This window comes from Polyergus mexicanus, unplaced genomic scaffold, assembly GCF_030449975.1.
Source record: "Polyergus mexicanus isolate NDT 795.1 unplaced genomic scaffold, iyPolMexi1.0 SCAF_15, whole genome shotgun sequence".
Taxonomy (NCBI): domain Eukaryota; kingdom Metazoa; phylum Arthropoda; class Insecta; order Hymenoptera; family Formicidae; genus Polyergus; species Polyergus mexicanus.
Window position 1 is genome coordinate 2,252,529 of NW_027223335.1, and position 27,692 is coordinate 2,280,220.

Genomic DNA, 27,692 nt, shown 5'->3' on the forward strand with positions numbered 1-27,692 from the left:
TGGTACCGAGAATCTGGAATCGCGCGGTCACACTGATAGGTCTATCCAGAGGGAGACATCGGCAAGGAGCCGCTCCTCATCGCCGTTCCAACATGACCCAGCCTTAGTACGGCTCTTCCGTCGTAACACCCTTTGCGGCGCGACACGATACGACACGTAGAAGAAGGTGGTGGAGGAGCCGGAGGTGGTGCTGGCGGCGGAGGAGGAAGAGGGGGTGGAGGGGGCCAGAGAGAGGGTGGAGGACGCCGAGGAGGACGGAGAAGAAGAAGAAGAAGGTGGCGAAGGTGGAGGAGGACGGAGCCCTCGCTAACGACGGCGAACGTCCTCGAGGGTGCGAACCATCAACAACAGCACCACCACCGACGACGACGATGATCGTGACGGGCGGTGATCGGCGTACATGTTGGAGGCGGAGACGCCGATTAGTGATGATGGCTCTGCTCTCTACGATTTTGGTCCTCGCGATGGGCCCCTCGTCGTCCTCGGGCCACAGACCGGCACCGAGCAACCCGATCATGTTTCACCCCACCACGAGTAGCACGGCCATGCCGATGCAGTTGGGAAACGGTACCAGGATGCAGATTTACGATAACTATAACAATAACAACGCTGTGAGTTTCGATGATCATAATGGGACTACTAATCATAATGAAACAGATATAAAGAGACCGCTCTTCCCTGAAGATTTATTCAGCATTGATCAGCGACGCCGCGGCGCCGTGATACTTCACATACTTGGCGTAGTGTATATGTTCGTCGCGCTAGCGATCGTTTGCGACGAGTTCTTCGTACCGTCGCTGGATGTGATTATCGAGAAATTTGACATCGCCGACGACGTAGCCGGTGCCACTTTCATGGCGGCCGGTGGATCGGCACCCGAACTCTTTACATCGATCATAGGCGTGTTCGTGTCGTTCGACGACGTCGGTATCGGCACTATCGTCGGTTCTGCCGTCTTCAACATCCTCTTCGTAATCGGCATGTGCGCTATATTCTCGCGTACGGTACTGTCGCTCACATGGTGGCCTCTATTTCGTGATTGTACCTTCTACAGCGCCAGTCTGCTCACCCTGATCTACTTCTTCCGCGACAGTTATATTTACTGGTATGAAGCGCTCGTGCTCTTTGGATTCTACTTGGGATATGTGAGCTTCATGAAGTGGAATCAACCGATGGAGAAACTCGTCAAAAGGATACTTTACAGGAACAAGGTGACCCGGGTCAGGTCTACCGATCAGCTGATGCCTTCGGTATGTACGGAATGTACAATATATGCCAGCCATACGTACCGCGATCTAGGAAAATGTCTGACCCTGTCTTTGTCTACTTTTACACCGATCGATCGGTCTGTCTTGTTCTACAATTTCTCTCTCGCTCTGCTCCTGTGTGCGTCGCGTCGTCTCTTTCTATCTATCACTTTCTTTCATATAGATATATGTCACCGCCGTCTCTTTTCATCGACACACGTTTTTCATTTCCATCTATCTATCTGTCTATCTCCACTCTCTTTCTCTATACTTTTTCTCCGCGTTTTCTCTCTTTCTTCTTTCATCCCCTTCAGTTCTTCTCCGATATACGCATACTTACACATCATATAAGCTCTCTCTTTCTACGTTACTATTGTTACTTTATATTTCATGGAAGAGCATAGAACGTCGCGTGACTCTTCACGTACTCGCACGACTGTTCGTAGACGGTGTTTTCTCTCACAGCATCGTCACGTTTTTTTTTTTCTTCCATTATGATTTTGCTCATTTTGCATTTCGAAATAAGATTAACGGGCGAATTTTGAGGGTAGCGTTGTTAAAAGATGTGACCTTGAGCAAATCGCAGAACTTTGTGACAAATGAATGACATCTGACATAATAATTTAGCGCCTTTTTTCCCGCACACTCCATTTATGGACCATACGCAATTAGTAAATAAATTGACAGATTGAATATTTGATTACCGAATCTATGAATAATTTTTAAATTATAAAATTTTCGGTAGCATAACAAATATATAATTATTAAACTCTACAATTTGTCTTTGCAAACTTTACAATTTGCAAATTCAATTTGTCAAAAGAAATTGTTAATGTGTTAAATAAAACTGTCAGCTTCAAGTATTTTGAACGACGTCAGTCATAGAGCAGGACACATGAAGGATTGACCCGCTTACCTCCCGCATGTAGGCCAAGGGAGAGATACCGAGATATATCGATTGCTATACCAATGTATTCTCAAAGCATGGGTAGTGACTTTTCTCTCTTTCTTTTCTTTTTCTATTTCATATCCATAACAAAATGTCTATTATTTTTTCTATCTCTATATTATATGATACAAATTATATATAACGATATTCTCTTTTCTAATGTAAATTATATTTAATTATATATAATCATATATATATATATATATACAATATATTGTAATTATATATTTTTTAATAATGACAGCGATAAAAATAATTTGTCTTTCTATTTAATGTTTCATAAGTATTATATTATTAAAAAATATCTGTGCTGTGAGAACAAGATTTATTTCAAAACACATTGATTTGTATAACATTTGACTATTGGAAATAATAATAAAATAATAATATCGATTTTTGCCACGAGCATGTAACATTTTAGTGAAGAACATGATTATAAGCTTTCAGCATGTTGGATTTCATCTTTACGCATAAATCACCAACTAGTGTTTATTCTATGTGATAATGGCGTCTCGTACACGATTCATAAGCGAAGCAAGATTCGTACTCAAGGTCGTCAGAGACGTCACAAGCACTGTGAGCTTTCCTACGTTGAAGTTTCTTTGACCTGTCGCGAAAGAGTGCCTTACAGTGGTGTAGAAAGGCCCGGACAATACGCGCCCCCGGACTTTATACAAACGTAGAAACTTTATATGTATTATGAAAAGCTAGCTGTTGTGACAACATTCAGTATTAGTGTAATAACTCAGACGTCAGCGCGCGACAGTAGCGAGTTTTGTTGTATTTTTAGTCGCCGATAATGTTATCGGCATTGAATGGCCATCATGTTTAATCTGGTAAGGTCATTTGTATCATCACGTTGACAAGTGCGTCGTCTCGTTCGGCACGCTCCAGATATTATTAACATTGTGTTAAATTACTGAGGATGGCCCGAGCAACTGAAACGTCTAATGAATAAAATTAATTTTATGAAGAATAACATAATTGTGGCATCCTTCTTCCAGCACGTTGACTTTCACTCTTGCCCATTTTTGTTTTTATGAATAATCTGGTAAGATCATCAGTTAAAAATGAAATTATCAAATGTCGCCAATAAGCCAATAATCTCCATTTAATGTTGAAGACGTGACTACATATCAATCGAATATCTTCAAAGTTAGCATTTTAACAAATAATCCTACATTTTTGTAATGACTCTCAGCGATCGATTCCCTCGCAAAACCAAATGATTGAACCTTTCAAGTAAACGCTCCGTGGATAGAGTGTGTTTTTATGGTAATCGATTTTAAATCTTGCACACGACGGAATGCAAGAAGACACTTTGCTATAATCACGATTCCAATTAAGAACCATTTTTGACATAACATGTGAGAAAATGTATTAATCCTGAATAATATAAGAAAAACTTTGTAATATTTTTCTGAGAACTGTGCATAATGATTTAAAAAAGAGTATATATTGTAAAAAGTTTTTAAATTATAGTCTTTATAAAGCGCTGAAAACAGAAAAAAAGAGAGTGTATCATGGTTCGAAAAGATTACGTATTACGCATATGAGATAAATTCAAGATAAATTTTTTTACAATTATTGCATGACATGAGGAGAGATATGTCAATACACGTTTAATGATAAAATATTACAGCATGGATTTTTTTTCTCACAGACTTATAGATGCATATATAAGGATTCGGGAAAAAATAATTTTCAAAATATTTTAAAGAATCTCTCTCACACGCACGTACAAAGATTTTAAAGTGCATGGTACAAAAAAATGCGATTATACTTCATTTATTAAAACTCGCGTTTATAGATATGCGATGTATTGAATATATCCGAAACTTTCATTAATGCAAAAAATTTTATTTTCTTTAATTTTATAGCATATGACAGATAATGAAGCAGTTTTCAGATAACGAATAATGAAATAGCTATAAAATATCCGAGATATTAAAAATACTGGGGGAAGAGACGTAACTCAGAAATACATTATCCGCTCCTTCGAAGTTGAAACGCAGCATCCGTTTTGCCGTTATTCATTTTCCTCCGGTATCGTTTACGCTGACACCTAGGAAGGCTTAATCGAAATTTATCTTTTATTTCTGCAAAGCGATGATCATTTGTCAACGAAAACTAAGAATATAAAAGTTCAGTGAAAACAATATTGACGCGATATTGATCGGCGGGAATTGTTCAATTCGCAGACTCGTATTATTATACTTCTACTTTTATCGCTAATATTTCGAAGTACGGAAACGCTTTTCTGTAAATCAGGCGGAGAATGCCGAGAATGCGAAATATATTTCTCTTATTGACGTTGATTACTAGAAGGTGATTATTAGAAGGCAACAGCTGCGATATAACTGCATAATTGCATCTGACTAAGGAATGATGGAACGATTTTTGAAATAGCTTGATTAAAGAAAATTACTTGATTAAATTTATTAAAGCGACGCGCTATTTAGGTAATTCCTGTAAACAATTATAATATGTAGAACGTTGCAAACTAATCTCAATAACATTAATAATTTTATTTTATAACGCATTTCATATAAATTATCTTTAAATATATCGTCATAATTAATCGACAATATCACAAAATTATTGTGTTGTAGATGTTATATACATACGCGTGAGTTGTGAAACTACTTAAAACGAATTGGCCTTGATCAAAATATTAATAATAATAGATACAATAATGCGTTACACATAGTTAATCACTGTCTCTCATTTTATACGCATATTATGGTTAGTATGCCGTTTAATATCTCGCTTGCAAAGTGTTACAATCAGTCGACGCGCTCAAAAGTTTTTTTTTTCTACCGCGCGTACGATGAACGTGCGTCCGAGATTATAATTAGACATTGGTATCGTTGCATCTATTAATATCAAGTGTATTCAATTAATTTTTCGTGTAATGTTATGATAATTGAGATCTCATACGCGAGAAATGATATCTACTATCGTTCATACAACCGTAAAATGTAATAATAAAAGTGTTAATAAAAGTGTTTGTAGCAATATAAACTATATTAATTCTAATGAAAATTTTAACTGCCATTAGTATACTCGTAGGCGCGTAATCATTTCTACGAAATGGATATGACAACAGCATTGACATAAATATGACTTTGACTCATCTTGCAGAAAAAGATTCCAGTAATGCGAGATATCTCTTATCGGTTTTATTAAAATAGATATCATCCAACCGAGAGAGACGAGCATGAACTTGTACACGCGCCATCGTACCAATTGAACTTTTAAATTGGTCGTTATTAGCCTTATTGTTCTTTCCGCAGAATAATGTCGCGTGCGAGCCTCGTGTGAAATATGCAAGAGGCGGCGGTTGGCAATAGAATGATTAAAGGCTTAATTAATATGATTGCCACGGGGCTGGTATATTGAAGGAAGGGGATTGCATTTTAAATTCTACGCCGCCACGCGAAAGATTTATAGGAACACGAAATCCAATAATTTCACTGGATGAACGTTTGTCGCGACGACGGTTCTCATTAACGGTGATTTCTCATGCCTCCTTTCGCCGAGCTTTTAAAGAAGTACTCTAGTTCCCTAATTTTTGATTTTTGGAATTTTACCCCGAAAAGTTACGGCATTGCAGTGTGCATCGCCGTGGCCCTCTCCACCCATCGTCGAATCGATTCGACAGAGGAGGCTCTTCCACACGCTTCCAGTCTCGCCCGACCGCGTGTAACCGTCGGCGTTTCAACCCGCTTCGCTCGTTCTGAGTTATAAAGTCCGATCGGACGTATATATATACACACACACACACACACGCGGGGCAGCATTACATAATCCACCGTTGTATATGGGAGAGATGGAAAACGCAAAAAAAAAAAAAATTTACAAGCACGAATTCAGTCATCAGCTTAAACGAAATCCTCGGATATTCTACGTTCGTGCCTGAAACGCGAGCTCGTTGCTGGATCGTTAATCGTTATTAAACTTTAGCCTAGACGTACGCTAGATGTCGTAAACATGTGTGTCCGCTTTAACATTTATTAGATGCTTTTTCGTAAAGTATTGTTAAAAGGAATGTGTTTAGATACACGCACATATACATATATGTATCGTGATTGTACTGAATATATAAACAGCGTCGAAATCGACAATTGACAGCAACATTTAGCATGTTTCCTAGGCATCAAAAGATGAATAAGAATGAAATTATTTGACGCAATCAAAGAAAAAGTCTAATTATTGCAAATAATATTTCAACTATTTCTGTCGCTTTGTATATATCGCGTAAAAAAATGTTTACAAATTAATAAATTTAGATTAACAGCTTTAAGAATGCGTAAGAAATTGTTTATTTAGAATAGTTAAAAATTTTTAACTGCCGTCTCTTTCATCTTCTCTGCAGATCATTTAAAAATTTTGTTTATCATATAATATAAAAGAGAATCTTTTCTACGAGATGAAATTAAAAGAAAAATTTATATTGATATATTCAGTTTCTTTAAGGGATATAACAGGGTTAATGCAAATATAAAAAATATATAAAAATAAAATTCTACATCATTCTAGATTCTATAAAAACTATCCAATTAATCTATTTGAAATATTGAAAGAATCCTATACAAAATAATCCGCGTATTGTTTAATTTAATTAAAGACATTTTGTGATGTAAAATATAATTTTGACATTTCTGGAATGTGAATAGTGTGTACCCATGCACGCTAAATCACACGCTCTTTTTGTTTAATCGTTCATCGCACCGTAACGGATTATGAGTTTGTAAATATAGTAAATGAGCACATCGATCTAATTATTAACACGTGATGCGCGCGCAACTAAGCATGGCTTTTTTTATAACCGCTATCTCTGCTTTTCTGTCTCGATGCAGCAATTTTGCATTTATACGATGAATAATTGTAATTACTGCCGATATGTTAATTGTTTGCATATGTACAATATATTTAACACGGATATTTACCTAACAGTAGATTCTTATACCTTTGATGGAAAAAAATTTTTAATATGCATCTTAGTGAATGTACATAAATGCAGCATTAAAGTATTAATACTACTAACGTGCTATCGCTCTTTATTTTTATATATGTATGTAATAATTAACAACTATATTGGTTTCTTGTATAATAAAATCTCGACCCACTTTTCTGCCGAACACTGAGTATGTATCTCTTTTGTGTACATCGAGCATATATTTCTTTAATCTTTTTTTAGAACAATGCCATTCTCTCCCCGTTCGAAAGATCTCGGTTACTAAAATATCGTATATATACATTCGTGCATAGTTACTTTACAATAATTTTATCATTAAAAATAATCTGTTTTTGTCAAATTGTAGAAAATTGTAGAAAAAAAAACACTCAAATATTACTCGAAATTAAACATTGTTACGAGTTGTTCTATGATTTTTTAGTTATCGTATATAGCAGACTAGTTAAAGCACTAATGTAGACACTAATCATAAAATGAATGTTTATTATTCGAGGCATGAAATGATAAACTAGAAAATATGAAGTTTGCTTAAATTAACATTTTATGAAGACATCCCCGAAACATTCTTCATTCGCGAAAAGATGTTCGGTAATAGAAGATTTTAAAGCGTGAAATTATTGTCGAAATATCGCGGCATCCTATTTCTTCTATTGATGACTTTTGAGACGCGGAAAAATTTTTGACATGACACGATGGAAATATAAAAATCGAGGATGCGCGGTCTCGCAAGTTGAACAATAATCTGTAGAATCGTCAGCCCGCTGGGTCAGCTTGTAATCGCATGGAATAAATATCGCGCCAAATGGAACGTAGCCATAGTGAAACAATAATACGGTTCTTACAAAAGTCACGAGTTTTCTGGGCTCAATCAGAGAAGTACTAACACTTCTCTCGAACTTTCTCGAATGCGGACAGCTGAAGGCTGATGCTGTTCTCTTCCATCTTTTAATATTTAAACGTATTTGACGCTCGTCTACATCGGTTTAGACACTTTCTTGGCTTTAAGACTTTAAGAACAACGTTAAAGCAAATTAATTAATTTCACCGATGGTTTCAATAGCTTGTATAATGCCGATCAATAATTGAAATAGGTTCGTGTATCGTAATATTATCATTAAGCTTTATTAGATCTGTAAGAGAAATACTGAAGATACTGCGCAGGCAGCACTCTTGAAGGCCTTATATTAAATCATAATAAAACTTGGAAGAGTCTTATATCGAATAAATCATAATGGAATAAAAGTTCTTGCAATAACCGGATTGCTGGAGCATACAATATATCATCTAGCGCCACTCGTGATATCCGTGTTTCTTAACAACATTGATCATTAATTAAAACGCATGCGATCATCTCGTCCTTGAGTATTTTGCAAGTGCAAACATCTTCTCTCTTAACACGAGTACATGCTTGGACTGAACTGCTTCGGAAATGTTATTTCGCGCGATATATGTCGGCCTGATCGATGTGCTCGCGATCAACCTTATAATTACCATCGTAAATCTCTTCCGTCATAATCTGCTCCTTTGTCTCGGAAAGCGGAGAAGAGGAAAGAGAAAATATTCCTTCCATAATGGCGAGAATTAGATCGCTCTCGGAGGATCTGCAGAAATCTTGAGAGAAGAGAAATAAGATGATGGACATTGAAAACTGTAGTAAATCGTATAGAAGCGTGTTGAATTAAATTGTATGAAAATCCGCAAACGTGGTTCAATTGGATCACCGGTAATTGTTAGAGCTCGAGACGCGCTTGGAACGCAATTTTACCGGCCGCAAAGTGATGGTTCTATTTTCGAAGTGACATATATGGTATATGCGGCCTCCGCGACGCACGATATAGGTCAACATCGTCCTTACGCTTTCTTTTACTCCTGAACAGAGAGGAATTTTGCGCGCAATGCGTTTAATCGTAATAATCTTTTAATGAGAATTAAGATTCCTAGCGCGTGAAATGTTAAAATAAATATATAATATATGAAAAAATCTCCACATTTTTACGTTCCAAATAATCTTACCGTCGTATCCCACTTATCGCACATTTCACCTTTTTTAATTCGTCAGAATCATAAAACTACATATAAATATAAATAACAAAACATAAATTACATAAATTAATAAAATGTAGTAAATTTAAATAAGAATTTCAATTCAATTCTTCTCAGATTGTTAGAAGCGATTAAGAAAGTAGGTCCATTGCTTCTTCCACGAATTTGCTTTGATGTTGGTTGTAGAGAAATTAAGCTCGTAACACAATACACTTCGTACTCAGCTCATACTAAAGCTTTAAGATGGCACATTAATCTTAGCATACAGTCTCTATGAATGCCATCTTTACTTAATTATAAAGGGGGTTCCAAACACCGTTTTAGCTTTTACTTTGTCGATTTTATGTAGTCATCCAACACAGGATGTATTAATTAAAATCCCTAATGATCGCTCGCCACGTTTAGGACGAATCATATTATATATGTAAACGTGATTCCATTAATCGCCGATTTTCTTTACGCGATGTCGCGAGAAAGAAATTCTGTTCGAAGAAGTGACCAAGAGATTTTATTGCTTCCTTGTAATCTATCGTTAGGTACGATTGCCTATTCTTCGTATTTTTCACGTTGACGACAATATCGATTTCACAGTAGGAATTCTAATCCGGCCATTTATTTCATTCAACATTATCCTCAAGATCGGCGCGCTTAGAGTACCGGAAATTAATCACATGTGAATTTATACGCAAAATAACTTCTCTTTTTTTGGCGAACACGACGATAAAAAATTATTGAAAATACCTTCGCTTTTCATGAAAGAATATACAAAAATATCGGTCTCTCTATCATATTTTCTACATTTATCCCTTTATTATATTTTTTTTGCACGGCTATCTCTCTTTACTCGCAGCATATTACATCAGTAACTCGCCGATTTTATCGTTGTAAAATATTATAATATACCTCAGTATTTTTCTAACCAGTTACTTCAGACTATATTGTAAACAAGTCTCATTTTGCGCATTAACATAACATCGCAATAATTTTGCCGCTTTCTAATTAAATATATTAAATTGTTAAACCTTATCGCTACTGATGACAAATCATATAAAGATTTACTGAATAATATAAGAGCGCCATTATTAGTACAACGTTATTGTACGCGTACCAATAAGAGCAAAATTCGATGCAGTTAAGACTTCTCACAAAAGCTAGCTTATCGCTTATTGCTCCTTTCTCACAGACGTTTCCTTAATTACGAAGTATTCACAGTTATCTATTAATTCTCGTGAATACTAGTTAAATTTTGTCAAGATATCTTATTTTATTGCATTGCATGCGTTCCAATAACTCAAAACTTATGATATTTTCCAACAATACTCGATAGTTTTCGACATATATCTTTCACATATTTTTGATAGCTAAATATTTAAAATGTAAGAAAGTGATTATTGCCTAAAGCACGTATTTATTGTATTAATATTTATAATATTATTATTATATATTAATTCTAATAATATCACAATAGAGAAAATGATAAAAACTGTCAAAAACATAATTATTTTATTTTAATGTGGTTTATATGAAAATATAGCAGACATTAATTCTTCGACAACGAAAACAATGAGTTTGTAATAGGATTACGTCCAGAAATAAATGTCAATATAGAATATTAATTCATTCGAATCGATATTCTTCGTATCGTTTAATATCGAGCGATTATTTTATTCTCATCATATGACATTCATTGTTTACTACCTTCGCTCTAAACTTCTTCTTTACTTTTTTAAAGATGACAATAAGTTGCCGCGAGGCTATTACGCGTTTGCAACTATGTGAAATTCATTCCTCAAGACAAGTGATTTAATTAAATGTCAATCCGATATTTTCCGCATCGTTTGACATCGGTCGACATCGCTTTGCATCTCGGGTTCGAATTCTAAAAGGCGTGCTTCAGATCGAGTGCGTTATATTTGTTTTTGCATTTTCCAAATCATCATACATTTTTTTATATCGCATGCATGTCACATCTCGCGATGCTTTCCCATTTTATCGTCCCATTTTAAACGCTGCTTTTGATTTTCTCTTTGACACGGAGAACACTAAATCCCGAAACGAGTTACAATGGTCTGCCTGTGACAGCATCGCGATGCTTGCGCGAATAAATATCATTTTTATATAACGCGCAAACTGTGCATACCATACGTGGACACGTGACGACGCATTCGCATGGAAATGAAACGTAAAGTTGTGCGAGATAGGTGATAAACAATTGTCCTATTAAAAGTTTATTACAACTACAGTTATAATAGGAATGGCGTTGGCGCTATTCATTTTAATCATTGTAGAGTTAATACTTCTTGTGTAAATCTTGGGAATAAAAATAAATATGCGAAAAATATATTTAAAAATTTTTTACGAATCCGCGTGCTTTTAAAAATATTTTTTCGCGAATAATTTTGAAGATAGGAAATTTGAACTTTTTTTTTCTCTAAATAAGTTTCGGCGGCCGATACATCGGAATTCGGTTATCGTCACTATTGTTCCACATTGTCTGAAGCTCCAACAATAATATTACATACAACATGCATACTTTATTAACACGAAACATGTGTATTACGTAAGCTTGCAACGTACAGCTGCGTTCTGAGGAAAGAACCATACTTGGAAAAGTATGTAATCGAGATAGCCCAAGTCATGAATTTCTCGTTATCTCAAAAACATTATTATAATTTCCTCGTTTAGAACTTTCCATATAATTCATAGATTATAACTTGCAAATTTCTGACTGGCTTCTACGGCTTCACATACTTTTCTCGGTGTTGTCTGTGTACCAGTCAATGTGTTCAAGCTTTCGTAAGCACTGCATTATTGTTGAACTGTTTGTTACTAGTGTTATCACAAGCTAGTTAAGAAACATTACTGACTGTCGTTATTGTGATTGTAACTGAATGTTTCTTGCTTGCAGCACCAGAGCGCCGCTCAGGCATTGGTGAGTCGCATGTCTCTTTCTCTTCCTTCCTCTGTCTCCGGTATATTTTTTACAACTTTTTACATTTCTATCACCATTCTTATTTTAAATTGTTGAAATTATCATTAATCTTTCTCGTAGTATGTGCAAATTGAAGCAGATAACTTTTAATAATGGATAGTAAATTTTCTTTGAAATAAAATAGAAAAAAAAATGAATGCTATGTGAGGTTGCTTAAGAAATCTACGAGAAAAGGTTGATATGGATATATATAATATCGTTGATACTCTCTCTCTCTCTCTCTCTCTCTAGTAAATCATAATCAACTGCATCATGTTACATGTGTAGAAAACTGTACCACATTCTTATTCTTAAAATATGTCCTGTGCATATATAATTTTTTAAAATTCTGAATGTTAAAATAAAACACGTGGATACAATAACAATATAAAATTTAAACAAGATTTCTCACAAACATATGTATCTATATATGGTATGATTAAGTCACATTCAAAAATTTTACGTATAGTTACTATTGTTCTCTAGTTTATAGCGTTAAACAACATTATATACATTTACAACTAATATTATATTGTATCTTGCAAAGAGAATAGTGCTTTTGGGGATGATATAAGGTAAGCTCCCAGCTGGATCAAGAGACCGAGAAGTTTGGAAACTGAACCTTTAAACTTTGCAAAAGTAACGATTTTTACACGATACTCGTATACCAACTTTTAACAAATTCTATCACGATCGAACGGAGCTTTCTAAATTCGTTCTTTGAAAACATTCTAAGCATCTGAAACTTGATTTATATCAAGTAACTTTTGCGATCCTATAATTTATTTTATATTAAATAATTCGTGTTATATTCCATTAGCAAGGTATGTAAATTCTCTGCTCATAACAGAGTTACTTGCATAATTAATTGCTGATTAAAAGGCTTGCAATACTTTTTATCCTATCGATTAAATTTTTGACAGATTAAAACGGATATCGATTATAAAATTTATGGTGTTTAATTAGAGACGAAAGTATACATATACATGACATTTATAAATACACACATTTATATGCACACGCAAAAACATTTACTGCTTAATCGATACAATATTTAATTTAGTACACTCGATTAACATCGAGCTAGAGAGATCGTGTAAATATTGTAAAACTTTCAAAGATCAGTTGTCGCAAAATATCAATGAACAATCAGTGAAATTATTTCGTGTAATCGATGAAAGCTCACATTATTCGATCCGATACAAAACGGAACAATGATCGCATGACGCGAATATCAATCTGACTATCTACAGCTTCGATAACCTCGACTCACTGATTTATCCTGCACTATATCAGTGCGAATTTTTGAAACGGTCCAGAATCCCGATACATGAAGAATGCATCAGCCATAAAATGCAAGCGGCATTTGTTCTTGTGTATATCATAACATCGATTCATTCGTTGTACACTACAGGACGCAACGGATCTTCCGTTGCTCTCCGTAATACGAAATAATTTACTCCTGATGGAGACGGTGCGAAAAATCCAATCGCTTGAATAATTGAATTGTCGGACCGATCGGAGGGAATCTTCTGCAGTCTTTCGCGAGATTAACCTTGACTTTTTTTGCTATCATGCGAGCCTCATTATCTAAATAGTACCAGCCGTACGTTGAAACAAAACATTCGCAGAAGAATTTCGTTCTGATCTATGAGCCAGACAGACACATTGTCAGAGAGACAAGACAATTTTGCCTTGAATTTTTTAGTTTTTAGATCATATAGGCCAACGTGCCCGAGTTTTTAGAATGAGATCACGCGTTGTTATTTATAGAAGCTTATTTAATAATTGAACACAAATCTCTCTTCACTTATTTTAGAAATTGAAAATTGTTGAAGAATGTAAAAACTGTAATCATGTGCAACAAATCGTCATGCCTCGTTTTAGGGAAGCAACCACGTTTATCGAACCTAAATCTATTAGATGTAATAGCGTTCTGTATATATGACGACTGCAATGAATGTTTGCGATATTAGAAAGATTGTCCAATAACGTAAGAGGTGCAGAATAGAATTTGTTAGAGATTTGTTCGCGATTATTGTTCATTATCCAAGATACTGTTCGAGAAAGTTCGCGCGAAATGATTTTATACGAAGCGCAAACTGGGTCGGAGGTAAAAGTTGTGTAATTGCGACCCTATCGACTCGGCTGGAATAACCGATTCCAAGCGAAAGACTTCGGCACTCTGGCTAGTTTTGCGCGCTAAAGCAGCCATAGTTGCCGTAAACTTCTTCCAATCGAAGCTTTCGAGTGGCTCTTCCCAATCGAAACAACAATTGCTGGTTACATATATATTCGTGTAACATGTATCACCGGTGTTTATTAATTTTGCATAATTGTAGTCGAACGTTTTGATGTTAAAAACGATACGCGCTCTATATTAATATTTTTAGAATAGGATCTATTATCGTATCACGATACTCACTTGCTACAATAACGGCTTCCATTATTTAGGATCTGTTGTTGTATTTCAATATTATAAATTTAATATTATAATTCTTTCTATGGCCTTTCTTTTAGCATTTTTTAATTGAAATACAGACACATTATGTAACATATGATTTGCATGCTTCAAAAATCAAAATGTTAATAAAGCTTATTACCGCATTGCTTTATTATTGCTTATTATATCTATCGTTAAATGCAGTATTCTTTTTTATTTTTTTTTTTTTTAAGCTTAAAAATATGACGGCTATTCAGAAATCAACCTCTGATAGGCTTGCAAAATAAAACAAGAAACAGGAAAAACATATTTTATTATACACAATAGAATAGCCAAAACTACTATCGGAATTTCTGAAGCAGTGAGATGAGAGTTAGTCCACCCACCCCTATAGCCCGAACATTGCATCGAGTAGCTTTAATCTATTTACATGCATGAAAGTGTGGCTAAAAATACAGCAATTCGACGGCAACGAGGAACGGATGAGCAGTGCTAGAAATTGGCTGAGATTCCAGTTTCGCGGCACCATACTTTGATGAGGATATATACAAAAGCCTCGATTCGAATGGCGATTATATAAAAAAATATATATGTAACTCTTGTGTATAATAAAATGTGTTTTTTCTGTTTCTTGTTTTTGCAAGCCTCTATCAGTTAATTTTCAAATAATCCTCTATATACATATATGGAATGACAGCGTGCTGATAATGTCACACGCGGAAATTGATGTATTACGTGAATACTATAATTTGTTCGATCACAAAGCAATATCAATCACCACCCACTGTTCAAAACGTCGAATTTAACGGCCTCCGCCCATTTAATATTAAAGTTTAAAAGACCTTTCTACGCGCGCGCGTTTTGAACGGGCAAATTATATAACCGCGCGCTATCAATATAGTTGCCTACGTGCATTATTATTTCAAAATTACGCTGTCACACGCATATTTCTTTATATATGCCTCAATTTTGATGCAATTCACATTAATCTGAATTAAATTGCTAACAATCTATCGCATAGCAATTATATTCACTTTTCTAATATATGTGAATGTCAATTATTATTTTATATTTCTATATTTACCGAATGAATATTGGCAACGGGAGCAAAAGTTGCTAGTTAGGAAAATATTTTGATTAAATAAAAGACACACTGCTCGAGCGAGCGCTCGTTCACATTAAGCATGCAAATGAATGCTTCAATCTTGCTGTCTATGCCAATTCGAAGATTTAAAGGGCTAACATAATGTTTAATACGTTGCATGCGAGCAATCTCATTATTTACACATTACTTATAATATTAGTAATCGCTTATCTTCTGACGCATTTCCTGACAGATTTTTGTTGAATGTTTTCATTGCAGTTAAATCTTCAATATTGCATAGATAAAGTTATTTTTTATTCTAGTTAGGCGATACATAAGTACATTAATAATAGAACTTGACGCAATAGACTCTTGTATAAGACTCTTATACATATGTCCAAATTATATGCAACAGCAAAAATAGAATTTATTATGACGTTTATAATTTTGTTTTTAAGAGCGATGCCGTCAATGAAATTCTAGATTTAAACGACACTTGAAGTATAGCATGATGTAGAATGGAATTTTAAACTACATTTAGTATAAGATGTTGACTATAATATTACGCATATATGATATAGTGACACTTCTGATCTACTTTTTTTCGCTTATCAATTTTTAAAGTATATAAGATGCGACAATATTTTTATGATATAACTTTTTTGATTTTTCTTTCAACAACAAAAAAATAATTCTGAATAATACAAAATATTTCTTTCTTTTTATTTATGATAGTCAAGATATTATGTTAAATTAATGTGATGCGATTTGATCATTGCGTGCACGTGTATGATACAGTCTTTCGCATTGCTATCAAACATTGTAGTTATAATTGATCAGATTATTTATACATAAATCGTTCAATATATTAGATATATATTATAATATACGAGGGCTCAGACGTTTCAATATTATCTGCTAATTCAAAGTGATTTACCACAATTTAACTTTCAATCGTATTAATCTCTCTGTTCTTACTATAATGTCATCAAAGGAACGGTGTATATATAACCTTTTGATATAATATTTTGCCAATCCATAACAATGCGATTATGTTAATAATTATTCTACTCTACTCTACTTAATCCATCATACTAAACACATATACAAAGCACGTTATTATAAATTATCATAAGCAAGCTTAATTAATGTCAATCGAGATTAAATTTATATATATATATATATATATATATATATATATATATATATTTTGCCTAATGAATTTCTTAATTGTAAGTTTATTTATTTATTTTTTTACAAATTACATGCATTTTAATATGCTACAATGCATCATACATTTTTACTCTTTAAAATAGGAAATCTAAGAAATTATATTCGTTCTTGTAATATGTCATTATTGATATCTGTCATGTTCATATACGAAGCTTTGTTTCGTTTTCCGACGCGGATGGTTTAACAGAGATTTAATTTAACAAACAATTCATGCGCGTTCCATTTCATTCTTGTAATGTAAAATGTTTGATATTATCACAAAATGGAAATACCATATAAGTTGTATAACAATATTACATATTGCATTAAATTAAAATAAAATTTGATACATTTTAATTCATTTCCAGCGTCTTAGAAAATATCATCAAATAAAATATGGCCATTTGTACTTACAGCAACTTCTCACTTTATCCATCTGTAAGACAAAATATTTTATGCATAGTGAATGAATGAAAGGATGGAACATGACATTCTTCCAACATGTAGAGGAAACATCAATGTAATAAGATTATTTTTTCAGGTATATGTATAATAATAAATGTATATCTCAATTTAACATATTTTACTTGATATAATTTTAAAGTCGTAGAAAACTATAAAAACATTGCGTGTGTGTTAATCATGATCGTTAAACATTTACGAAGATTTCAATTTTGCCACGGGATACATACCGCGTTACAAGACGTTTTGCATGATTAAAAGGAAGATATTTCCAGTCCATGAAATATCATGGACTTCATTAGTCAAATTAAATCGCGGCATTAGTAAACCAACGGGAACAGATCCAATTTACTTCAGTTAAAAGAAACTCTGAAAGGAGTATCGCGTAAAAGAGAAAAACTGTGACATTTTTCAGAATAAATACATCGGCTATAAGCAAATTATCTTCGGTATAGTATTCTTTCCACATATATCATTTTCTTTCCATCCTGGAAAAATAGTTCTTTTTCAAATGTATTATTTTTATAAGAGCGAATTCTCTCTATATCCTATATATCTATGATTGTCCGAACCTTTTACAACATCTTTAATAAACTTATGATATTTTCACATTTTTATCGTTGATTTCTCGTTAATGTGGAAACTTTATATCTTAGAATGAAATTTTTTGTAATCATCATTGAAATTCATTCTAATATTGAATTATATATAAAAAAATTAATACACAATACATATTATCATTATATGGTATGAGTATATTATCCATATAATTTAATTTATTAATATTAGAAAATCTCTTCTCAGTAATATTATTTACTTTAAACTGGATGCATGAAGGATAGTTTTCTATTACGATACTATTTTAATAAAAATATATATTGGCATTACAATTCTCAAGATTATTTATCTTATTGTAAAGATCAACAACACTTTATATTTTAATATTACATTAAATAAATTGCATAATATTGCATACGATGTTATAATTAATTTATAGATTAATCACAACGTTATCTTTTACGTCTCTTCTTAGAGTGGTATCATATTTCTGTCGATTACTAATATATAGATAATTTCGAACAGCTATAACTATAACACTATCCCGATAACAGGCCATTAATTATCACTTCGGGAAAACAGATAATCGCTTGGGAGAACATCGTTCTGTATAACACGTTGATTCTCACTTATCATGCTTCTTCTTGCTATAAATAAAACTTTATACGCTTATTTTTACATTTTAGTCTCATTTTTACGAGGAATATACAAACCGTTTTACGAAACCAAAATATGTTACATAACTATCGAATATAAATTTGATATGCGTCGTTAGCATGAAAATGCTTGGAAAAATCGTAAAAAACGATATATCTAACGCTTGTAGAGAAAATACGAGGGTTAGCCTTTAGAAAATACACAAGAGCGATATCTGCAGTATACTGTTACTAGCACACGGGTGCAAAGTCAATTTTGTCGGTAAAAGGGTGATGATAGCTACACGATACTCGATATTAACACTCGACGTTAACACGGATCTTACAAATTTTATCAAAATGGAAAGCATCCGTAACGAAGCTTTTTAGAAAATAAGAAAAGTCGGTCTTTTATATAGGTACATATATATCTCTTTGCATAATTCTAATTATATAAAATGTCGTAGATACTTTGTGATATAGGGCTCAAGATAACTACACAGAAGCGGATGTTGAGTAAAACAGAAATCGGGAAAATTGTAACAGTGTGCACGTTGACAATTAAACTTTGCATTTGACGTGCAGCTATTAGTTTGATGCAAAGCGGTGTGTTTGACAATGATAGTTATTGTTTCTAGAGCACAAACTACGTACAACTTTATTTATTCCTTCACAAACGTACTATGAGAGTGAATTTATACAATGATTGTTGTGCAATACAATGTTATATATTTTTTTATTGAATCAACGATTACGATTATTAGCGATTATTAAGCGAAAACTGTTCGTCTCTCTCTCTTTTTTCCTCTTTCTCACATAGAATCATGGAAAAAATAAGCTCTGCAATCCGCGTATAATCTGTACATGTTTTGAAAAAAAATTTTTACAGTATGAAGAGATTTTTATGTATAATATAATCGCGTTACTATATCTCTATTGAACCAGATAATAGCAGTTTTTTCTAATTTTTATTATAAAAAAGATTTTTATGACATTTGTAATTTATATGTATATATGCATTATTTATAATAGATCATTAATAATTATTTACATTAGAAAAAAATTGTTTGTTATATAAACAAATATGCGCGAAGAGCAAGATTTAGCAAAGATAGTTTGCGATTTCTATTATTTAATATTAAAGTGAGTCTTGATTATATTATTAGAAAAGAGATATGAAGGTTAAATCAATCAAGTAAAATCACATTGAAGATTGAATAATTTGGCGATATTACTCAATCAATAAAAGAAGATGCGTGATTTGTGAAATTAGGATCGCTTATAAGAGAGACACACACACATACGTGCAACAGTTCAACTAACTCATATAAATTCGTCGCGAGTTCACGTAAGCTGCTTACTCATCCGCGTGTGCACGGCTTAACATGCGAGCATCAAGCTTATTATTGCAGCCGACAACCTGTCGTATAGCAACCTTTCTCATGGTTGACAATAATATTCAATTAGAAATAACAATTATATATATATATACACATACTTTTTCATATGACTATTCTTGTTAATGTGTTATAATGTCTGTAAACAATTTCGCTTTCCAATATAACGTTACGGATAAACCGTACTAATTACTATATGTATTTTTAATGGGAATAATAATGATACGCAATTTCCTGACGAATAGACTATTTCAGAATCGATGACATCGTGTAATTTTACGACAGTATACGAGGAAAGTATTGCGTTTCGAGCTATTCATTATTTTCCTGTATTACTGAGAATCATCTGATTCCGTGACAGAAATCCATTTGTTCTCCGCTTGTATGAAAGTTACGTTTATGGGCGAAATGTCCTCTCAATCTTGCTATCGCATCGATTTTTGGGTGAATTAATATCGGAGGGCACGAAAAGATTCTACGGAGAGAAGAAAAGGGTAAGGAAGGAAAACTCACGTCGTGACGAGGTCTTTTGGAAAAATGTATTGATAACTTTCCAGAATCGCTGAAAGATTTGTCATGATCGCTATAATTCGATGTTACGTGGGACACAAAATGTTATCGATCCCAACGACGAATAGATTTCTATTTGATAAATCGACCGCATCCACCATAAATTCTCAGCAGTTCCAGCTAAGTGACATTCGTCGGGCTTTGCATTTGTCAAGCTTCGCGATCGAGTTAGTCGGCTTACAGTTTGCTTAATATGCGCATAGACATTAGCGATTCTCATTCAGATCTTTCTCTTTGATCTATATACACAATATTATTATAATATTACTTATTATATTACTTATCACGTATTTAATAGAGTATCAAATAAAGAAAATAATATTATAAACCAATTAAAAACAAGGCGAATCTCGTTGACAAAGTGACGATACAATTTTATGTAATAGAAAACGATTAACGCGCATGGAGATAAACTTTACATCAAGTTACAAATTTTTCAACTAACGAGATAAAACGTTTGATATGCAAAAAGATCTTTGCATATATCAGCAAAGGTACGTAGGATGAAGACAAACGTCCCAATTTTCTTTTCCTCCCTTCCCTTCCCCCAGACATTCTCGAAAATTCTACAAATACCTTTCTGTGCTGCGTCTGCACTCCTGTCTCTTGTTCGATTTGATAATATCGTAGGAATCTTCCGGCCTACTTGACATTCTAAAATGTTGAAGAATGAGAGCAAATACCGCCGGAGAAATAGTCAGCGAAAATTCAAGAATGAATCTTCCTTCCTTCTGTATTTCAGAATATATTTGCATCTTTGTGAACTTTTTTTATTACTTTAAGCAAAGGGACAACTCACAGGGCGATTTCGATATATCAGCGAGGAAAAACAAGTTATCGCCGTAATGCGAGTCACATACGGAATTCTAAAATTGATGAAATATGTAAGCAAATCGACGAGCTATACGTGAAAAGTTTTCGAAAACGACAAACCTTTTCTCAAACCCGGTGAAATACAATACTTAAGTCGATTCAAGTTTCCTTTAAATACGATTCTCGAAGACAGGAAGTTACGAGATCAGCGCGGATGGCACAGCCTTCTCCTAGCAACTATCACGTCAATCAAATATCTCGGATTACGAAACAAAGCTCAGCGGATCAGAGCAATATTATCGCGGCCTATCGATATAAAATTAAAATATTTTTGAAATTTGAAAATTATCGAAAGTCAAGTCACTTTCGTAAACATATTGTATACAAATGACTAACAATAAAAACGAATTCATTCGTCATTCGGAAGTTGGGAAATTTGTATTGTATTCCACCGTCGCAAGTGTCGGACAATATGCAACTTCGTCTTGAAAAAATTGCAACGTCTAATTGCAAAAGCATGAAAAAAGTTTTTTGCGTGCTTCGCCCCGCGGGATTATTAAATAATTCCTCAGATAGCAACGCGCCATAATCACGCGCGAATGCTTTTGCTTATTAATTTCACTTCCGGCAAGGATGATAATTCATGTAGCGTTTCACAGATAATCTCTTAACTCAAGTTACAAGTAAAAATCAAACCAACGATTAATGAGCAAAGTTGGCAATTAGCAAAGTGATAATCAACCTTGTAATCTTATAAGTATGCTAATGAGTTGCGAACTGTTTGATGTATCCGATATGCAAATATAAGTATTATAACAAAATAATTTAAATATATAAATATAAGTAATGTATGAATGTCAACGTAAAAGTTAATATTATAATAATAGTTTATTTCAGCTTCACGCCAAGAAAGGGACTTGGTTTATAATTTTTCCTACTCACATTCATCTATCCATACTTCCTTAGCCTTCCATGCTAAAAACCTATATATTGCCTTATACTAATATAAATACTATTTACTAATTAACATATTCACATAAATCCAACATAAACACAAAGCATATACCATCTTAATGATAATAATCAGCAACATAAAACACAATAACAATAACATTATCAACTTGTGTAAACGTTAATATTAATATTGAAAAAAAAAAATAAATGTTTGTATTTCATGATTATATAATTTTAGTGTGCAAATTCATACAATCGAATAAATTGGATGACATTTAAAACAGTAATAATTAGTGAGAACGGATTATGATGGATTTATATCTCGATATATGTACATGTTAATCGAAATATATATAAAAATTTCAACAAATATAACTCGTTCAACGCAGATTGCAATAACCGCAAAGTAATGTGGAGCTATTAATATCCGCGTGAAGCATATTTTTCGCAAAAATGACAAGGCTCGGATATCTCACGTATAAAATACGGTGTATATAATGTCATCGCGTAATTGCTCTATGATTAAACGTCCCCAGTGAATTTCTCTCTTCGTTTAAACTCGCAGAATGAGTTGTCAATTTTGAGAGGTAACGCATAGTTATAGGATTTAAGATTTAATAATAGATATACGCCGCATAATTGTAACCGCTCTTAAATATTTGAGTAGTAATCTCTGCGAAAGTTGTCGCAGACCTGTGACGTGTCGGCAATCCTGTCATAATTTCTGCGGCTACGGGCCGCCGCGCCGTCTCGAAATTCAAATCGGGTTTTGCAGGCGCGCCTCTGGTAATTAGAAAGTTCATTACCCTGACAACAGATTGACAACGGCAGAAACCCGTATCTGTGCTGTCGCAGCTCGGCGATTCTACGAGGTCTCCCGGCTTTACCGCTTTAGACTTGCATCTATCTGCATTCGTATCATCGCTATTGATGGCAAAGCCCACACGCATCGCCCACTGGAGAACGGTCCCCATCCTACGTTCTACGTCAGAAACTCACTCGCGAATAACAATATCAATTGTTAACTAAAATACAAAACCTTCTCTGTACGCGCGCACATATACAATATAAGGAAGATAGCTGTAACTACTTATTTCGTACGCGAGGATCGAACGTTGAAAGTCTTTGTGGAAGTAAGCGTTATTCTTAGTTCCGTCAATTTTTATCATTTTGTCGCAGCTGGATCTCAGAAGTGTTGTAGATTTAATATCTGAATAGTCTTTAAAATTGGATTATCATGTTTTAGATTATAACAAGGCCGCCGATTCGATTATGCATTATGAGATTTCGAAGAGCGGCGTCAAAATCACACAGTATATTCTAGGCACAGGACACGTCTGTAATATCGTTATCGATTAACACAATTTTCACGTAACATCTTCATCGTATAGGATACTACGAACTATATTAGTTTTATCAATTAATAAAACTAGTCTAGCTAGAGAAAGAGAGAGAGAGAAAGAGAGACTAAAATCCTTTTCCCCGAAATATCAACTGACGCGTATTATTACAATATGAAAAATGCTAATAAAAAATAAAAAATTAAGATGTTAACACATTTCAGAGCAGAGAGAGATCGATTCTAAATTTGACTCAAAAGAGAGAGAAAAAAGAATTTATTCCTAAAATATTTCTTACCATGTATCTTATACAGTTTATAATACATCATAATTTCTTGCCTAAGCTATCTTGTTATAGTAGTTAACATCGTATTACCTGTAACAGAAGCTTATTCTGTAAAATGTTTACAAACTGCAAGACGCGACAAGCAGCAACGGGGCACGATGTCGTTTCGAGTGACATCATTATTTTGTTGTTCCGTGGAAGTTATCGCGGGAGACGATTTATTAATGCGCATCGAACATCATCCCCCAGATTTATTTTGCTGTCGTCGTTTCAGAAATTTTGTGCCGGGAAAGTTGATGTCGTTCCTAAGGGAGAAAAGTAATTGGAAAACATCGTGGGGCATGAATCCGACGGACGATGACACGGTCTAATCTCGTCATTGTTTTATTTGTTTAACTATATATATTGTCGAAACTATTCTGATATATATGATTCATGTCGATTAATATACGAAAAAAATATGACACGCTCGAACGCTGGGACGCGTCCGCGGGGACAGGAAGAGAAAGATATTTACTTTCTATTTTTTCATTTCTCCTGTGCAAAAGGTTTCGTGCGAAATGTCATTACTAAGGGTGGGAATGCAATCCCGTATAATCTGAGCATCGAGAATAAGGTGAAATTAACTCTTCTATTGTTTAAGCACGCATAAAATAAAAATGACATCCCATCTCTCGTTTTTATATTTAGATATGAATCAAAAGTTTTTATCATGTGTTTTACGTACGTTTCGCGAAAGAACTACTTTATTTATGAATAAGTAAAACTAGAAAGGTGTAATATGCTTATCATATATGGTCTAAAGCACCGCGTGCTAATGCTTAAATATCGCAGTAGCGTGGTTTGTTGCCACGCGGACCGAAAGTATTAATTATCCGGCCACGATACCATTCTCGGTTACGAAACACGAATTTTAATCGCAGTGATCTGCTTTACATAGTACACACGACTAAATTTATATTTTGTAAAAGTTCCATTATTTTGACAATAATAATCCCGATTAGAAGTAGATATACGTAACGGCTTCTGATCATAAAATTAGTCAATAAAAAAAGATAAATCTCTCACAATAGGAGAATATAACAATCGAAAATTACTCATTCAGATAGATATATAAAACGATCAATGCAAAACATAATACAAAATAATCAGTGAAAATCGTTTACGAATTTTTATCCCTTATATTTCTTTCCAGTTAGAGACGATGGAACAATACACGTAGGTCATGTTATCTTACAAATTTCCTTCGTAGAGAAAATTTTCATCGTCTGATTATGGCGGACAATCCGCCGCAGTAACGACGGGTCCGTTTTTCTTTTCTTTTTTTCAAATCACTCCCCATAGAATAGAGTCATATCGTAAACTTCTCACGGTGAACAGCATCGACAATCGTGAAAGCTTTCATTGAGCGCCGAAATGGCATTGTGTGTGTGTTTCAGCAGCATCCGAACGCGACCAACAGTAGCGAGACGAGCGTGGGTGGCGTGTCGGGTGCGTGCGGAAGCAGCGGCATACCGGCGCCAGGGGAGGCCGGATGCAGCAGCAGGGGTGGCAGCAGCAGCGGCGCCGGCGGCGGGGGTGGCGGCGGCATCGGGGCCGGACAAGGCTGCGAGCAGGCTCGCGGGGGCCCGTCTTCTCACTCGAGGGAGAGCCATGCTAAATTCCGTCACGGCCTGCTGCAGCTTATGATCCACACGATCGATCCGCTCCACGACGGTCAGTCCCGCGCCGGTATACCAACTCCACACTCTATCACTCTCGCTTGCAGCTTAAAGCTTTTCTGTTTAGCACGTCTAAATCTGTGGAAATGCCTGTTCTCTCTATCTCTTGCGTGTTTCGCGTCTCGCGTGAATGATAATAATACGCGAATAATTGCACGGACACACCTGCCATCATTTTTAACTTCCTTCTTCGATACGATTTGCTGCCTGATGCTAGAAGCTTTTTGAAAAAAAGTCTTGTAATCTGCTTTCGATAACATTTACAAGAAAGATTTAATCTTTTCGTAAGCTTCGATATCTCGCACGTCGAAAAATGTGGACTTGTTATATCGTAAAAAATATATATATTTCTTCTTTTTTTTTTTATAACAATATCGCACATACAAAGTATATTTATTCAAAGCAATAAAACATCGAAGCTAATTTTTTCTTGCTAGAATAAATGAACGATATAAATATAGATGTATCTTTTATAGCTCTCTCTTTTCCTTTTATACAAAAAAAAAAAAAAAAAAAAAATCAGACAAGGTTGAAGTGATCATGATGTGAACGCACGAAAAGTTTAGCAGTGATAACAAAGTTTCCACGGAATTTTAATAAATGCTTGATCGGTTCCAATTAAGAAAATAGAATGACGCGAAACGCAGCTTATAACGAGATTTTTTTCTAGCAACACAATTCTATCGCGACTTGACGAACTTCTCAAATTATTACTTTATAATTATTAATTTTCGCTTGTATAACGGTTAAAAACATAATTGTGATGCTATCTGATAGCTTTTTTATTAGCTGTATGCATGTTACTTTGTAGAATTGATAGATGAGGCTTTTATGATAGTATTAGTGCTGTAGGCAAGCTGAATCGTACTTTCGGAAGCTCGTTCCGACGACATTTCCTTCAGACAAGTCGCAAAATTTCCGACAGCTCGACAGATAAAGTGTTTTTAAATATAGAACTATGTGCGACCGTTTTTATTAAACTCCACAACTTTACGGAAACAGACGGACGGACTAATACATGTGTGAATGTATGCTGTATATATATATATATATATATATATATGTGCGTATGTATATGTGTATATATATACTTAAACCTTTAATCTTTTCGAAAATTCATCGCGTGAGATAAAATTTCATTCTCGTAATATATATATTTAAATGCTGTAATTAAATTTCACACAGTAAGAGACCTCGCGGCTAAACTTGACTAATAAATTCACAATTTCTTAATGATAAACAAGTAAAAAAAAAAAATAGTTATCCAAAATTAAAAAAATTAATAATCTGTATAATGTGATGTGAAAAAACTTCAAATGAAAGATTTCGGATTAACATTTTCGGACATTGTAAATTATATTTACATTGGAAAAGAATTTTTTCCGGCAGACAAATCTATTATATTTAAACATATATTTTAACAACTTCTAATATCTGTAATTTTCATACAATTTTTATGTTAACGCAAAAAATAGAAAGCGCCGCGCAATATCCCTCTTCTTTCTATAATTTAAAAATTGTTCAATTATTTTATCATATACATAAAAAACAAAGTTGACATTCGAAAGGAACGGGAATCACACGGAAACAGATTAAATGGGAAGCTCTCCTTTTTTTCTGCACATCTTCTCTTTGCGCAGATTGTCAAGTCAAACATTGAGAGCATCGCTCTAATTGTTTGTCATAACGGAAATCTGAAAATGTGCGTGTAATAAAAACAGTGTACACATTTTCGGAAGATGCATGTTGAGACTTGACAACTATAATTTCATGAAAAATGTAACTGCGTGCGTGTATATTAGTTTCTTGCTGCATTGAGTTTGTTTGTGGGATTTACATTATGCATATCGATTGCAATGGTAAAAACTACTTAATGCACGATGTATGTACTTATAATGCGTAAAGAACAGTGTGTTTGTATTTCTCGATTTCTTATATCTATAGAATTCTAGAGTCATGCTCTAACGAATTATATTTCATATAAAGTTTTATTAAGTTAATATAATTAAGTTATAAATATTATATT

At 34.0% G+C, this 27,692-nt stretch overlaps 1 protein-coding gene across 5 annotated transcripts in view; it reads left to right on the forward strand.

The window, feature by feature from the left end:
* The first annotated feature begins 216 nt into the window (after positions 1–216).
* Nckx30c (solute carrier family 24 member Nckx30C) overlaps positions 217–27,692 on the forward strand; it is a 58,988-nt gene continuing 31,512 nt past the window's right edge. The window contains exons 1-3 of one of the 5 annotated variants that reach the window (XM_070308113.1): positions 217–1,250; positions 12,129–12,152; positions 25,385–25,676. In XM_070308113.1, the coding sequence (XP_070164214.1) occupies positions 372–1,250; positions 12,129–12,152; positions 25,385–25,676 (1,195 nt within the window). In that variant the 5' untranslated portion in view covers positions 217–371. The remainder of the gene's footprint in view (positions 1,251–12,128; positions 12,153–25,384; positions 25,677–27,692) is intronic. The other 4 variants (XM_070308115.1, XM_070308114.1, XM_070308116.1 and 1 more) reach the window with 4 other exon arrangements.